Source organism: Crocodylus siamensis, chromosome 2, assembly GCF_052110815.1.
Source record: "Crocodylus siamensis isolate JL-2025a chromosome 2, ASM5211081v1, whole genome shotgun sequence".
In the NCBI taxonomy this organism is placed as follows: Eukaryota; Metazoa; Chordata; order Crocodylia; family Crocodylidae; genus Crocodylus; species Crocodylus siamensis.
Genome location: NC_143396.1, coordinates 146187321 through 146204085, shown reverse-complemented (window position 1 = coordinate 146204085; position 16765 = coordinate 146187321). Strand labels below are relative to the sequence as shown.

The 16765-nt window shown below is 43.3% G+C and overlaps 1 protein-coding gene across 9 annotated transcripts in view; it reads left to right on the top strand.

The window, feature by feature from the left end:
- FAM13A (family with sequence similarity 13 member A) overlaps positions 1 to 13456 on the top strand; it is a 267752-nt gene extending 254296 nt beyond the window's left edge. For 7 of the 9 annotated variants that reach the window (XM_090037060.1, XM_090037059.1, XM_090037064.1 and 4 more), the window contains 5 exons: positions 2345 to 2440; positions 4154 to 4237; positions 8304 to 8500; positions 9302 to 9403; positions 10425 to 13456. In XM_090037060.1, the coding sequence (XP_089893186.1) occupies positions 2345 to 2440; positions 4154 to 4237; positions 8304 to 8500; positions 9302 to 9403; positions 10425 to 10551 (606 nt within the window). In that variant the 3' untranslated portion in view covers positions 10552 to 13456. The other 2 variants (XM_090037061.1, XM_090037062.1) reach the window with 2 other exon arrangements.
- Positions 13457 to 16765: the final 3309 nt, after the last annotated feature.

Genomic DNA, 16765 nt, shown 5'->3' with positions numbered 1-16765 from the left:
TTTTCCATTCCTCAGCACACCTAGTGATTCTTCTCTTGCACCCTATGCCCAGTCCAAACCTTGTATTTATCCTTCTTTTTTCAAAATGTGGATGTTTTATCCTCTCTGAAATGGCATAAACTGAAGGTTCAGTTCTCAGCCTCAGCAGGCACCTTTTCATATTGTTTCTAATCCTTCAGGACTGCTTAGTCCAACTGCACAGCAATACCAGTGCATTCTCTTCATAATTAGGAAGGCTCCAAGCCTGACTCGTCACTGCCTTTCTATGGTCATGTACCCTTTTAACTCCATTGAAATCAACTAGTTGCACACAATAGTCCAACGTTTGTAACGCAACTCTGACTGCATCAGCTAATGAATTTAGTTACGTCAACTAGGAGTGGTGAAATCTGTTCTTTTGAGTGCAGTAAATGGGTGGCTTATCCTTGGGGTTTTCCCATGCTGGTTACATGCTTCTCTAGAAAAATGTATTGACATGTCTTCATTTTGATGGAATGAGATTGTTCAGTGGTTTGACAGATGCATGAAATGGGAAAGACAACCCAACAAAGATTGCTGGATAGATAGATAGTCAAGTTTCTATGCAGAGACCTTGATTGTAAATAGATCTTTTAACTCAACTTTCTCCTTCAAAATGGGCTGTTGTAGAGACTAGCCCAGGCAAAATATTGTACATCTTCAACCCTCACAGTTTGTGGAAGTTTGCCCCTGAATTTAAACAATGCAGCATGGGCCTTTGCTGATGGGTTTTTTTAAGAGTAGTCTTGTTGAAGGTGTAGGTTAGAGAAGGTTTTCCTCCCTTACGTTCCTTTTACCCCTAGTTGATATGGGAAAGGGGGAGGGTAATCATGGGAGATGGAAGTTAGCCCCAATTCCAAGAGCTGATCTGTGACTTCCAGGCATGAAGTATTTCATTCCTTTTCCCCCCCCAGTGACATGGTTGTAGTGGTAGAGCAACTAAGGCATCATGCTGTGAATTTGGGGGCATGAGTTTGGGCCCTACTCTGGGTTTCCATCAAAGATCACCCCAATTGACCCAGCTGTAAGTGGGTATCTGGTCAGCCAGGCTAGGAAATTAAAAGGTGGCTAGATATGTTCTTGTGCCTTGTGTGCCATTGGCTGTAGAAACTGGGATGCATTAAACGCATCAATCCTATATTCCACTGAGCTCAGGAGGATCTTGGACCTTTCTGACAATGCTAAGATAGTCCCACAGGCACTTCTGTCTACAGCACATGTTCAGAGTGAATTAGCCTAAAACACAATAACCTGATGAAATTAAAAAAAAAACAATCAAAAGTGTTTACACCTAACCACAGGCTGCCTTTTCCCCCAAAAGGAACAAGAGGCAGAAATTCGTTATCATCCCTCAGGGACTGCACCATCACTATCATTCTTGCATGAAAGGGCTTAGATATTGTGGTTACTGGCATCAGTAGAAAGCCTTGAGGTAGACAGGAATGACCTTGGAATCAGCCTAAACTTCCTTTCCTAAGAGCTTTGTGTTCCAAAATTATGCCAAAGATGCAATGGAAGGCCAGACGCATTATGTGACTAAAACAAGGGCGAACAGAAAAGATTAGCAATTTGGTTGTGTAGAATATTCTGCTTACTGTTTTTCTGCTTGACTAATGAGGAATTGAAGCCATAAAACCATTCCCAAGCCCTTTGCATGCATCTACTGTAAATGTAAAGCTTCCCTTCTCCTGCATTCCCTGCAATCGCTAGGAAAAACAGGGTCTTTTAGAGCTTTCTTCTGAAAGAAGAGGTAGAGAGTTGAGCAATTCTACACTAATAACTGGAAGGCAATTTAAAGAAGTAAGCACAGCAGCAGAGAGGGTTGCACAATCATTGCATTGTCATCTGACCTGAGGTCTGCAGGTGATCGTGCCTGGGGTAGCTTCCAAAGGAAGTCCACAAGACTCCTTTCACTTGTTGCTATATCACCCTCCAGGATACCCACATGAGGGCAGGAAGCTCGGTGTGTTTGCCCATGAGTGCAGATGTGACTGCCATTGCATGGGTAGGGTTGGAATGAGGATAGATAATTACAAGGCCTGTTGTGAATGTCCAAAGCCCTGTTTGTCCACATGACAGAAATTGCTCAGAGGTAGCAGTCAATACTTAGGCTTAGGCTGAGGATTGCAAGAGCAGTTCTGGGACACAGCACACCAGCCAGGTCAATGTGACAATGTTAATCCGTATACAACTCTCAGTACCATTGCTTGACAGCCTATGGCACTCACAAAAGCTAATTTCAGTCCATATAATCAGTGGTGGTTGTGTTACAGGAACACGTTACCAGTGCCAGTTTCACAGAGCCTGTTTTATTTGGCTTTTCCAGGTAACAAAAAATGAACGTCAGGTGATGAAGCCATTGTATGACAGGTACCGCTTGGTCAAGCAGATCCTGTCCAGGGCCAACACCATCCCTATTATTGTGAGTATGGCACTTCTCTAGGGAGGATTGCTGTGTTTGGCAAAGGGGGAAGGGAGAGGGGAGGCATGTGCATCACACTTCAGGACACCACACAGTTGCAGGGGCCCAACCCCCATCTCCTTCCTCACTGAAAATTAACAAGCACATGTCATTCATTGCTTTTAAAGCAGCTGGAATAGTGAAGACCTGGTTGAAGACTCCAGTGCCTGCAGCTGGCTTTTGGCACTTTTTGCCTGCTGCTGTTCCTCTTCTTTCCAGTGGGTTGCTGCTATTATTTTTGGCCAAGGTCTCACTTTTTTTTATTTTTTCTTTTCTCTTTCTCCTAACCCTGTAGGCTCCTCAGTGCTGGGCTCTTACATTGGAGACCATGCCAGGAATATAGACTTGTGTCTTACCCACACTGTGGCAGGGCTGGAAAACAGCCGCAGTCAGGCTGCCGAGTTTACTCCTTGGTCAAAGGGAAGAGGGGCCAGGCAGTCTCCCAGCACTCAGCTCCTTCCGAGTGAGAGCCCACAAATGGCCAGTGCTTTCACAGTGGGTACTGTTGAGGGGTGGGGCTGCCACTTATACAGAGTCTACCACACCCCTCCTGAGGTTGAAAATCACCAGCTCTGTTTATAGGATTTTAGCTCCAGTGACTCAAAGCTGAAGTTGCTGTCATCTGACTCCTGCTGCTTCCTTTGTCACTTGCCCTAAAATGATTGTGTTCTAAAACACTCTTGACATGGAATAGTTTAATTTGCTCCATGATAGAGAGCTGTTTTATATTGTGTGCTGCCTTTTGTGAATGAGCCTTTGCTCCTTTGTTGCTGCCAGGCCATGCTTGTATCTTGGCAGCTGGTTTACTGGAGTGCCTGTTTAAATGAATGGATTGGCACAGTGGTACTCAGTGCAGTCAGATACGCTGGCAGGCATGTTTTTCTGGATGCAATTGATATGTTTGCTGCATTTTTGGGGGGGGGAAAAAAAAAACCTGCCCAGAGCCCAAACTCTGAATAGCTCACAATGTATAGCAAGCAGCCATGCATCCTAGTAACTGCAGCTGGGCCAGATTCTCAAAGGAATGCCCAGCCCTTACGGAGTCACTGAAATGAAATAATTTTGTCTTTCAAAAGTGTTCAGTGCCCAGCACCTGCCTGAGAAGAATGAAGAATGTCTTTCCTCTTCCCTCTCTCTCATAAGAACAATGAAAGGCATGCATTTGGAGTGGAGAGTACCTTTGAAAATCAGACTAGCATAAATTGAAATGCCCACATGGGATCTAGGCTCTTGAAAAATCTGGCCCCATTTGGCAGTGCTGAGTCCTTCTGAAAGTCTGACTGGACTGTTTCACTGGGTTTGCATCAGAGCCATAAAGAGCCACACAGTCTCTCAAGTTGCATACAGGGGCTTGGGGTTGCTTTTACGTCATTGTTTCCTTAAAGATGTTGTTTTCTTGGTCATGCACAGCTGGCACTCCTGTGTTGTATGCATTTTGTTCACACACTTGGCACTGGTGTCCTTAGTTTAGCAGCAACTTGGGGAAGGAGAAAAATAAAACGTTCTGTACTACAAGGGTTTTTTGCCTGGAGTTTTTTTTCTTTAAGAAGCAGTTTTCTAATGCTGGCCTGGAAATATGTTAAGAGCATGATGGAGATGAGAAGAGAGCAAGAGAACAGGTGGTGGGGTAAAAAGGGGTTCATCATATAACATACTTGTTAACGCCTATCGCAGGGTTCCCCTTCCAGCAAGCGGAGAAGCCCTTCACTGCAGCCAATTATCGAGGGTGAAACAGCATCCTTCTTCAAGGAGATAAAGGTGAAGACCTCCAGCTGCTAACTAATTGCTCAGTCTGCATCAGTTTCCCCCTCCTAGCACTGAAAGATTATTTTTTTCATCAGTGTTGATCCTTTGCAGTGTCTCCCAGAAAAATCAGTAGCTACTTTATGCCTCGCCAGTTTTGAACAAATTTATCCTTTTTGTTGTCGTGCATCGGCCTACAGTATTTTCTTGGCTTTGTGTCTTTTTCTTCTGCGCGCACATTTTGCTTTGCAAAAATTCTCACAATTATTCTCAATTGCACTTTTGCTTCCTCTTCCTGTTCTATAATCCCAACAAGTTGTTGCATTCGTTTCTCTTGCTCCAAGGCTCTGCAATCTGCTCACAGCATCATGACTGAGTTGGGCTGTAACACACAGACAGTCTTTCTCCCTCTCCCCTATGAATGGACGTGGGTCATACCTACACGCATGCTCATGTCCCAACCTATGTCTGGTTCTGGCTTCACACCTTTTAAAATGCAGTTTTATAGAGATCAGCTTTAGAAACAGAGTAAGAACAGTTCGGTTCTGTTGGCCAATATCTGACCTGGTTTGAATGGTGACAGTTTTTTCACACCATGTGCTACCGTGGGTTGGTATTTCTCAGTGTTGACCATTTGATACAAAAAGCATTGGGCCAAATTCATTATTGGTTTAATTGCATGCGACTTAAATCATCAAAGCACCAGGTATGAATTTAGTCGATATTTCTCTACCGGTGAAGGCCCAACTACCAGCACCCTTGGGCTTATTGAATAACTCAGTTACCTGCATAATGTGAATGAAGTAAACGTGTTGCTGTGACATTCTGGTCTTAATTCTACCCTCAGCCTATCTACCAGTTTACTAGGCAACATTGATTAATATTAGAAACACCATTGGCCAAGTGTCCCAGGTGAATGAATCTTTTAATAAGAAGATTGTTGCAGCTTAAATATTAGTTGGCTAGATGTTCATGTTGATTAAGGAGCAAATGCCATGTAATGCATGGGAAATATTTGTTTTTCCATCAGTGAATTGCTCTTAATATTCACTGGATGATTGCTGAACTGAGTCTGCATTTAGAGACTCTTTTTGTCAAATGCTCATTCATTTAAATTTATTTGGAGCACTGGGACGTCAAGTCAGTTCAGTTACAGGGAACCAGTGACTGTAGTAACTGCCTCCTAAGCATGCTCTTATTCCATGAGAAATACAAGCTTGCCTATCCCATTTCTGTGTGAGGGCAAGAGCCTGTACATGGGCAGTTACCACAAAGTACCTCACATGGTTTAAATTCACACCCTAGCTCACTGTGCAGTAGCCTTTTTATGCATTCATCCCCTGAGTATTGTATCATGCAGGGAGCATTAGATATCTGTGTTCCCGAGAGCCATTCTGGCTTCCAGCAGGCTTCTGGGTGGAGTAAAGGGTTGGTTTCAACCATAAATGGGTCAGGACCCTGCTAATCAAAATGTCCCCCCATGAAACTGCTCAAGAGATGGATTTCCCTCTATTTAAACAAGAGGGAAGTCCAGTGGGGCAGGAAAGGTACCAGTAGGGGATTCACCAGCAGGGTTTCTTGACTGAAATACGCTTCCCTCCCTGTTCTACCAAAGGGAGGCTTAGGTATTCCACAGAGCCCATTTGTTCTTGCAAGCATTTAGGGAGGTCAGGGGTGGAAATTGAAGGGGAGGGACTAGTTTATGATAACCTTAGGTAGACCATCTTTAATAAACTATCCCACAAAAACGCATACCAGAGAATATTTACTGGGAAGAATGATGCACTAGAACAGTGGTTCTCAATCAGGGGACCATGGCAGCCAGAGATGCAGTGAGATTCTTTTAAGAGTGCCATGCAGTATTGGTACTGTTAGTTGTGTAAACTTCTGCACATGATTCACAAGGTAAACCTAGAGATTTCAGAGGGGTATCCATAGTGTCAAAACCATTCTACCCAGTTGTGGTCTTTCTGAGTGCTTTGTCACAGAAAGAATTGTTTTTCTGTAGTCAGAAAACAAGAGAAAACTAAGCTGTCATTTTTCCAAAGGGTGCCTTCAGTCTAAAAAGATTGAGAACTACTGAAATGTTGTGTCTGTTCTTTCATGTGTTTTGACGCTGAGAGTTGCCAATGGCACCACATAGGAGACCGCAGAACAGAGCAGAGCGGAAATCTAAATGGATTGCAGGTGCAGATATGGTCTCTGTACAGTAGGCAGAGTAAGGGAATTGATTATGGCCACAAGTGTAGAGGTCTGACCTTAACCCATTTCAGAATATAACTTGAAAGGTCTGTATTGGGTATTTAGCATTTGAATTTTTATTGGAGGACTTTTTGAGATACTCCCTTCAGTTCATGCCGTGGAGGTTTTTTGCAGATGATCTCATGACCATAATTTGTAGTGGTGGGCAAGGATGGCCTAAGTAAGTGTAAATCTGGGGTGTCAAAGATGCACCCCACAGGCTGGATCCAGTCCTTAGAGTCCCACCCTCCAGTTCCTAGTGCTGCCCCTGGGTCTGTATTTGATCCATGCACTGCACATGGTGTGTGCCAGGCTGGCCCCATATACGAGATTCAGGACCCAAGCCACACACAGCACCCACTCCATCTGGTTCAGGAACTGCACTGCACACAGCACAGGTCCCAGACCAACTGGAGCAAGCACCACATGCAGCATGTGTCGTGGACTGGCCAGAGCAGGTGCTGTGTATTCTGGATCTAGCATGCAGAGCAGGAGGGGTCTCTGCACTGCTCTGGCCCCCAGAGCCAGCCCCACACCATTCATCAGATGAGTTTGACATCCCTGGTATAAATGCTACATTATGCCTGATCTTTTTATTTCCTTACCTCCCACTGACAAATTCACTGGCTTGTTTTTGCACTGTACTGATCTCTGGCTGCATGTGCAGTGCCCTTTAAACTGGAACAAATCACTGTGATTAATTTTGATTATTGTATCCTCTTCACACTTACCTGTGGGCAGGAGGGCAGAGACACCAATTTGAAATGTACAAGCTATTTGGAAATGTTTCCTCCAACTTTGTGGATAATTTGTTACAACAGCTCATGAAGATTCTGCACTCATTCTTTTGAAAAACAAATGCCTAAACTCTTTATTCTTTCTATTGGTTAAGGACAGTAGTCAGTGCTCCCAGCCAGTCAAGCATGAGCTGTTGTCCCCTTCTTAATTCATAATTGCCATTATTACAGTATACTGTACATCTGTAAAATGGATCCTAATGTCTGAATTAGCTAGCGAGGAGTAAGAGCAGAACTCAAATGAAACATCCGCTGCTTCTCTTACTTGAAAACTTCAAGTTTTACGTCCTTTGCCTCATAAGCTTTAAAATCTAATCCTTTGTTAAAGGCCACTTTACATTTCCGCTCTTCCCTGCAGCTTTTCTTGAGAGGTTTTCAGATTTCTCTGGGATTTTTTTAATTTCGTTTCTCCCTTCCCAGGCAATGACCCTTCTCAGCTCTCCACTTGAGTAGTAACTCTTGTCTGTTACTAGATATTCTATTTCCCTGGCAAAGATCTGTGTCATAAACACAAGACTGGAGGCCAAGTCCTGATGTGCTGTAAACGCGTGCATTTATAAATCGTTGATTTTGAGAAATCTGTATGAAATTATGCCACTTGAATGTGGTTTGGTCACTTCTCCAATGAATCAAGTACTAGGAGACATAGGTTTGAAAGGGAGAACCCACTTACAGAAGTAATAAAAATACTACAATTGAAAATGGGCATGACATTAAAGGAAATGGCTCTGTTTGTCACCAGTTCAACAACATGCTTCAGCACACGTTCCATTGATATTTTTGCTGCTTTAATTCTGACACTTACTGCATCTTACTAACAGCTGAGTCTGTGGTAGTTGCAACACCTAACAGTGCTTTGTGACTGGGGAGTTTTAGTGCTTATATTCTCGCTCATTCTAAATCTTAACAATTCAGGTGCTTGCTCTGTCTGTCCACCTCTTTCTGTGTCTATATGCCAGTGCATGTGGTGAAATAATAAAACTTTTTTCAGCTGAAGGAAGTAGTGACATGTTTTGATCTGGGGGCACTGTCTCTCTCTGTAGGAGGAAGAGGAAGGTTCAGAAGATGACAGCAATGGGAAACCAGATTTCACAATCACAATGAAAACAGATTTCAGCATGCGTAGCTTCTTGGATCAGCTAGAAGATGACGCTGATGGCTTCATTTCCCCAGTGGATGATAAAATGCCTTCAAAGAGTGGCCAGGACTTGGGGCTGTCTAACCTTCATGCTGCATCTATGTATGTCAAGTTTATTTTAGACCAGCTTGGAAAGTCACTTTTCAGCAGTGTGCTGGTTTATTTGTGACAAATGCATTGATTTTGAATTCATCCCAGGTTTTGGGACAGCAGTTTTGTCTGCTTCGCTACACTACAATCAGTAGGACTGCAATCATAAAAGTTTAATGCATGCTTAACTACTTTAGGGGGGGTGGTTGTAGCTGTGTTGGTCCAAGGACGTAGGAACCTTACCTAACTACTTTAGGGCATTTTTACATGTGCTCTGGGGGTCGAGGGGATGGCACTTTAGACTAGCTCTGAGAGCTGCTTTAATTAAAGTGCCCAGCATGTCTTGTGTATCAGTGTCCCAGTGTTTCAAAATGGTGGCAGGGATACTTTAAAGTTCATTGGGCGAGCTTTAGTTAAAGTGCCCTCACCACCATTTTGACACATGGGGACACTGATGCACGAGAAGTGGAGGCTGGCTGGAGCATGCTAATTAGCATGGTGCAGCAGACTTGATTAATTGTTGTTGTGAATGCATCGGAGCAGCCTCCCTACAGATGTACAGGCACCCTTAGTAATCAGGAATGAGATTTACTTTTAGGTGTAAACTAAATATAAGTTTAAGGACTTTGCTGAATTAAGTCCATAACACAGAACATTATGCTATTCACAGAGTTGTTAGGAAGTGTCTTCAAGATTAGGCTCTTACAATGTTTATAATTTTTTGAAGATGTACTGTACCTTTTTGGTTTCAGTGTTCTCTGTAATTTGTGTTCCACACTTACATGCATATAAAATAATATGTTAACCCTACAGGCCAGAACTCTTAGAGCAGCTCCAAGAAGTCAGGGAAGACAAAAAGCGGATCAGAAAAAAATTGAGAGACTTTGAAGATAATTTTTTCCGACAGAATGGAAGGTAATTTTTTTCTTATCCATCCATCTAGCTCTAACAGTAACTACAATTAATAATGCATAGGGTCTGCAAAGAGCTGTGAAGATAGGAAGTGCCTGAAGTGTTCTTCAATGAATTAATTCTAGTAGTCCAAGGACCAGCCAAGAATGGGACTCCATTGCACTAGTACAGTCTATAGAATAGTGGTCATAATCCTTAAAGCACCTAATCCAAAGCCCATTGAAGTCAGTGAGAGTCCTTCCATTGACTTAAACAGCGTGTGGTTTGTAGAGGTAAAATTTTGAAAGGCACCTAGGTTTTTAAGTCCCTTTAATTTCTGTTGAAAGGCAATGGCTCTTACACTCCAAAGTGATTTTGATACTTTTAACTTAATAGAAAGTTTTCAAAAGCTTCTCCCAACTCTTCCCTCCCCCTACCACAGCTCAACACACATTTGTTGGTGACATGCAGGGGGGAATTAGGAGGGAGTCTCACCCCCTTTCACATCCAGCAGTCTGGTCTTGGCTCCCAAATGCATGTACGGCAAGCTCTCCATCACCGCACCCCGGTTTTCACCATTTTAGACCCGCTAGTCACTGGGGACACGCACACGATAAAGGAATCTATTTATGCATTTTTGACCAGCCCTCTTGTCCCAGTCCACTATCCACAGACATATCTTCTAAAATATCTGAGCAACTTTAAAATGAAATCTCTTCCCAAATTTTGTGACCCAGATCCCACTGCCCAAGCTGCTGTGAAAGAAGAATGTGAAAGTTTCAGTGGAACAGGGGACAAGGTCTTGATCAAAAATAAAAATATGTCTTGACTTGAGGCTACCAGGATCATCATCATCTTTGCCTCTGGAGAGTCTTGTGTTTCATGCCACCTTATAGCATGAGTTTCTGTTCCCCTCTTTCCCCTCTGGATGTTAAATAGCAATTCATTTTTTCTCTTGTTGACTAGAAAAGAGAGACATCTCACAGCCAAGGCGAGTAACATTCTTTCAGAAATCGCTTATGTCCCCTTCTTGGCTCTTTTTCAGATATGTCCAGAAAGAAGATCGCACTCCTATGGCTGAGGATTACAATGAATACAAGCAGATGAAGGCAAAGCTGCGGCTGCTGGAGGTCCTGATCAGTAAAAGAGATATTAGTTCCAAGATCATGTAGATGATCTGACCTTGCATCTAGGCTAAGAAGAGACAGAGCCAAAAGAATGATCACATGAAGAACGCAGCAAGAGCCTGACAAGAGGCTTAGTAGCTGTCCAAGAACTGAACAGCCATTTCTGGAGGTGGGAGGGGAAGGAAGTGTGGCTTCAGTCATTCTCTGGACTTGCCTATCATCCACTCTGCCTCCGGGCTCATCATCCAAACTGGAGCTTGCCAGCAAGAGAGAGATGATGCTGTGCTCAGAGACTGCATTTGGAAGGGTCCTTTGCTTTGATTCACTTTCAAATTCTGTACTGTTTAGAATATCAGTCAGATGAATTATTTTTTCCAAAGTACCATAGCAAGAGGTGAACTAGTCTGAATTAGCGGCAAAATGCCAAGTGACATCCACTAGTTTACCAGACAAGTTTGATCTAAGACGTTGGGAAGCACGGAGACTGTTCTTTTGTAGCCGCAGTAATATTTGCTCAGGCTCTCAAGCTACCCTTAGTTTTGGAATTTTAGCCTTTTGACTTGCACCATTTCAGTGGTGAAGAACTGTCACTGCACCTTGCCTGCTGCATTTGGCCTTTGCTGTGGCCTTTCCCAGGACTGTTTATTTCTCTGGGTTTTCTTACCCATGTTTTCTGTTGGGCTAGATAATAGTTGCAACTAATCTGCAGAGCAAAGGAATTCAGCAGTGTGCTTACTTGAACTTCAAATTGGAAGTTAGCACTTTGACATCAAGATTGTGAGTGGACAATGAGGTCAAAAGGGAGCTTCTCATGGCAACAGTTTGAATCCAGTTGCATTGTAGTAGTTTTGGTGACATGATCAAATGATGTTTTATCACCATGGATCTCCTGGTTCAGAAGTTTTAATAATCAGATTGACAATCTGCACATATTAACTTGTCACCCAGCTTCTTTTATCATGCTGACATTAAATAGTGAACTAGACGGTCCATACATTTGTCGTATGTATACTCTATCTTAAACATTGTCCCTTTATGCATCTAGATGGCAAGACCAAATGAATTGCAGCACTGATTGATGGGTACAGAGCAGAGAATGCTGCCAGAAGAGAAAATCGAAGTGCCTTATGGCTGAGGTCAAGATGCAGCACTTGCCATTTTCAAGTCAACATTTAGAGTTTTCACTCTGGTTTGTTAGAGACACTTGCTAAACGAGGGAGGGAAAGGAGTATGGTTTAGGGCTCCCCTTTCTGTTGTAACAAGCCTTTGTGCTCTACAGTTTTCCTCCTTTATTCTTAAGGACTTGAACATAAAGTCCAGTGTGCAGGGCAGCACTGCTAAAGGAACTGGGGCAAGAATTCTGACTCCATCCCTTGCTATGTTGGTGGAGCATGCTGGCGTATCCCAAACCCATCCAAAAGCTAATGTAATGGAATAAAGCAATGGAAGTTGAGTGGAGCCATTGCAGTTGTGGCTAGCCCTCAAGTAAGTTGCACCAAAGGGTGGAAATCTTGCACTTTCCCCACCCTGCACATATTTTTAAAGACAATCTGGCCCTATACTACTTCTCAGATTGTGTTCCTTAAGCCAATTTTCCCCCCCCACCCTCCCCCAGTCACTGTTACGCTGGTTCTTGCCACAGTGGATACAGAACAATTATAAGGCCTCTTCTGTATCCCATAACCTTTTAAAAAAAGAAATGTCTTTGCCATCCCCTCCCACCAATAGTCTACACCTCCGTTAGGCAATACATAATGCCCCTGAGAAGTAGTATGTTAAAGATGGGTCCAAAGCTGACACCCATTTGTGAGAGGTGGTGCAAGCAAGGTGGGTTGGTTGTTTTGTTTGTTTGTCTTAGCTTGGTTCTGGGGTTTTACCAGTCACAAAATTAATTTAATTTAGATTACAGAGCTTTCCCATCCACCAAAAAACCAGCAGGAGTTGAAGAGACTGAAGTTTGTATTTTCAAATGTGGTCTCTAGTATTTGAGTGCCCAATCTAGGGGCTAGTTTTCCAAAGTGTTGAACACACAGCCTCCATTGACTTGGGGGTAGGGAGCACTCCTGTATCTCAGAAAACCAGCATCTTTAGCTAGTTCTCTTTCCAAAATGCAAATCAAAACCAGCACTGTCAGTTGAGCTTAAAAATGTAGGGTCTGGTTTTGAAAATACAGGCCCAATTGGCCAACTCCCCAATAGTGTCCAGAATGGGACTGGGAAAACTGCTTTCTAGCAAACCCATAGTTTTGCCTTCATGCTCCCACCTTGTTCTATTTAAATTCACTGGGAATATGGGAGGATTGGGTATTTGGGGCTTAACCATCATTGTTAGTAGTACAGTGGTTTGGCTGAGAAACAAAGGTGGGTTATTGAGAAGTCAATATTGCTGTTTGACTTCAGTACTATTAAACCTCAATTCAATGAAGCACTTAAGCTTGTGCGTAAATCCAACTGAAGTAAGCACATGCTTAAAGCTAAGCTGGTGGTTAATGTTCTGCTGGGTAGAGGTTAACTTGAGCAAGTGCTTAAGAGCTTTACTGAATCGGGTTCTTACCGTCTTACTCCGGAATGACGGTGGCTGTCCTTATGGTCCACATGGAGCCTTTCACTCTCAGCTAGGTTTGCTGCACAAATTATGGGACAACAAGAAATGTATTTAGGTTTGGGTGTTTAACACTGTTTCCATGGTGTCCTGATAATCGAACCATTTTGTTGCCCCTGACAAATCTCGATGGGACAGTGGGTAGGGGACCGAATAATTTCCTTCTAATCTGATGTGACTGTAGCATTTCCTGAGTGCTTTGCCACTTCTGTTTACATGACACATTGCTCTGATCTCAGATAGCTTCTATACATTGTGAGTTTGATGATGCACTTTAGAAAGTTTATATTTTTAAAGTTTGAAAGCTAAGAGTAATAAAACCTCTATAACTAAAATTGTACTATTCAAATGCTTGCCTAGCTGTCTCTTATGTTAAACTGTTCTTTTAAACAACAAAGACATGTGGGGGGAACAGAACCATCAGTTGTGCTTAAAAACATGTATCTAGTTGGGAAGTAAACTAACAGGTAAGAAAATCCTAACCCACATGGACACTTCAAGGTCTCAATCCTGAAAACGCCATATACAGCTGCATATCTGTGCTGCTGCATATCTGTGCTGCTCTGTGCTTGAAATCTGCAGGACTGTGTTTCCAGTACATTAGCTGTTATGGGATCAGGGCCCCAGATGCAAACGCCAAAATGTCATAATGACTTTCCATCTTCTGAAAACTCACTGAAGAGAATTTAGTAGTGTTTACTGCAATTTGCAAGTAGCCACTCAGTTACCACTGAGCTTCACTGCTCCGGAAGATTTCACACAGCTACAAAATCCTTCTTACACTTCTTTTTGGTTCAGTTTTCTGTTTTCATTGTACTTGTAGGTTCTAGAGCCTGTAACCAGAATGAAATGGCTATTTACGTGAGAACATGTTGGAATACAACCAAGGGGGTTTTAATAGGTGCGATGTTCTGTACAAATATCTACTTTAAAGAAATGAGTGTTAGTACAAGACAAAATATATTTCCATGGTGATGGAAGTTATGGTCTGCTCTATGATGGCCCTATAGGCTGTTGGATAATTCCCTACCCACGGACTGGAATGATATGGACATGCATCATTTTATTTTTTCAGGCGTGCATGTTTGTATAAATGCTTACATGATAAATAGTTGAGGTTTATTTAAAAAAAATAAAATAATGGTGGTGATGGTGGTGGTGGTGGTGATGAACTGAGTATAAACCTAACAAAATTACAAGAGTTAAAGATGGCAAAGCTTGTAATTTTCACAGGTAGCATTTGTTTTGATTCTGTTTACTCCAGAGTAAACAGTTAAATAATAGATGTTTATATTAAATGTGGTACAATTAAAGCATCTTATCTCTTAACTGACATCCTAATAGAATGATTATTACCTGAATGTACAAAAAACAAAAACAAAAAACACTATATAATAAATGCTGTCAAGTCATGAGAGAACCCTGGGTTCTGAGACAGGAAAATCCTGTATCTCAGCAAAGCTTCTGTTAAGAGAATGTTTGCAAAATGGTGATTCAAATAATACTTCAAGCAAAGCAGAAGTAGAAGCCTGTTTGCTGTTCAGTGGTAGTGTGGATAAATCCTTGTTAGTGCCATCTTCGACTTTAGAGCCAGTGCATAGGTTACAATAGAAAAGGCCAGTTACAGGTCAGGAGTGATTACATTTGCAATGTTGGCATGACCTTGTTTTCATTATGCTGTCTGTTAAATTGCAGAAGCTGTTAGTGCAGTGGTTTATGTGCTGCATGCATGTCAAGTGGCTTTTGTCACACAAGAGAATGGCTAGTACATTTCATATGGGATGCAAAGCTGTACTATTGACCTCTTCAGGTTGTCAGTGTCACAGTGTACCTGATGAGGGGTATCCAAGTCAAATTTTGGATTTCTCATTGGTTTGGGATAGGAAAATGGGCTTTTCTTCCCAGAGGTTGGGGGAAGCGGGGGTGTTTGCTCACCCTTGCTCATTTTAGAGAAGAAAAACGTTGAGTTCAAATGTCAGGGGGGAAGACCCAGTGCCATGTTTGCTGTCACCGGATATGCTTGAGAATTAGTGCATGTGGTTGCCATGCCTGCATCTCGTGCCACCCCTGCCACGCCAGCTGGGCAAGTGGCAGCAGAGCATAGCCCCTGCTTCCAGTGCTGCTGTGCCCACATCAGCGCTGGAAGCAGGGACTCTGTCCTGCCACTGCTTGCCAGCCAGCATGGGGGTCGCAGGTGCTGCCACTGCTTTCCCAGCTGGGGGCGGGGCAGGTGCTGGTGAGGGAGGATGTAGGGGTGGAGGTGCTGCCCAGACAGCTTTTGAGTGGGGTGCAGGATGCGGGCACAGTAGCACTGGGAGTGGGAGCTATGCCCTACTGCCACTTGTTCTCTTCCACCAGGAGCGAGCCGCACCCACGTCCTGTGTCCCACCCCAGCTGGGCAAGTGGCAGCAGGACAGAGCCCCTGCTTCCAGCACTGCTGCACCTGCATCCTGTGCCCCCCTGCCCTGGTGGGGCAGCTTGTTCCAGCCCCAATCCCTCCCTCCCTCTTCCCCAACCCCAACAGACTTATCAGCTGGAGGCAGCTGTGTCAGCTGCCTGTTTAGTTTATGGCTGAATCTTTTCCAAATTGATTTGGATGTATCAAATCAATCTGGAGCTTTTAATTGGTCTCCCGATTTGATTTGGAAATTCGGTCCCCAGATCAGGTCAAATCTCTAAATCGAATCAGCTACTGAAGCTTCACACAGCCCTAGTCAGTCTACATATGCAAGAAAGGAAAAAGAGCCCTGCTATAGTGGGTGCGCTTAAAGTGCCTTTCGGTTTCCAAGAGATCACTTGTTCCAGCAACGTTCCATGTGCTTGCAATGAAGGCACGTGGTGGAGCTGGCAACTTCCGCCCCACTGAGTGCAGCTTTATAAGCAAGCCTGCTTGCTGCAGGCTGGCAACTTTCAGTCCAAATCCTCACAGCACAGGAAAATTCCACCACCGTAACTCTGAAAATGACCTTTTGATTTCCCTTCTCAGGGAACCATGGGATTATCCAAATACTTGTGCTGTGCTGGGACCTAGTGCTCTAACCACCTCGCTATTGACTATCAGGAGCAGGCCCTGGCCGATGGTAGCATGTGCTTTTTGATGTTTGTTTCCAGCACTTTTGATACTGTAGCTCCTCCAATATTACAAAAAAGTTATTTAACTGCACAACTCGCCAGAACAATGTCACATTGAAGTGAATCTCACACGAATATCTGGGTAATTAGTTTTGGCTATGTTTGTTTGTTTTTCTGGGAAGGTTTTGATTTTTCTTATCGGGTTCTAAGTGGTTCTAGCTAAATAAGGAAGGGGTTTATAAATGTTTAAATGTAACAACATTCTACATCTTTCCCATTAACGTAGTGGAGAGGGATGAGATGCATTTCTATAAGAGGTTTAGACGATTCATAAGTCTTATTTTTGGTGAGGCAGGAGGTGGTGGGTAGAGCCATGGGCTGCCTATACATGTGCTCAGAAGTAGAGAAGGGGAAGAAAGGGAGGGCAGCTGCTCTAAATAAAATGAATCATCATCACCTGTATTAAGCACCCCCACCTCCCCAACTGCCCTATATTTCAAAATGGTTACAGGGCACTAACTTAAGCTCATTCAACAAGGTTTAGATAAAGCACCACCACAGCCATTTTGAAACACATGGGGGGCTT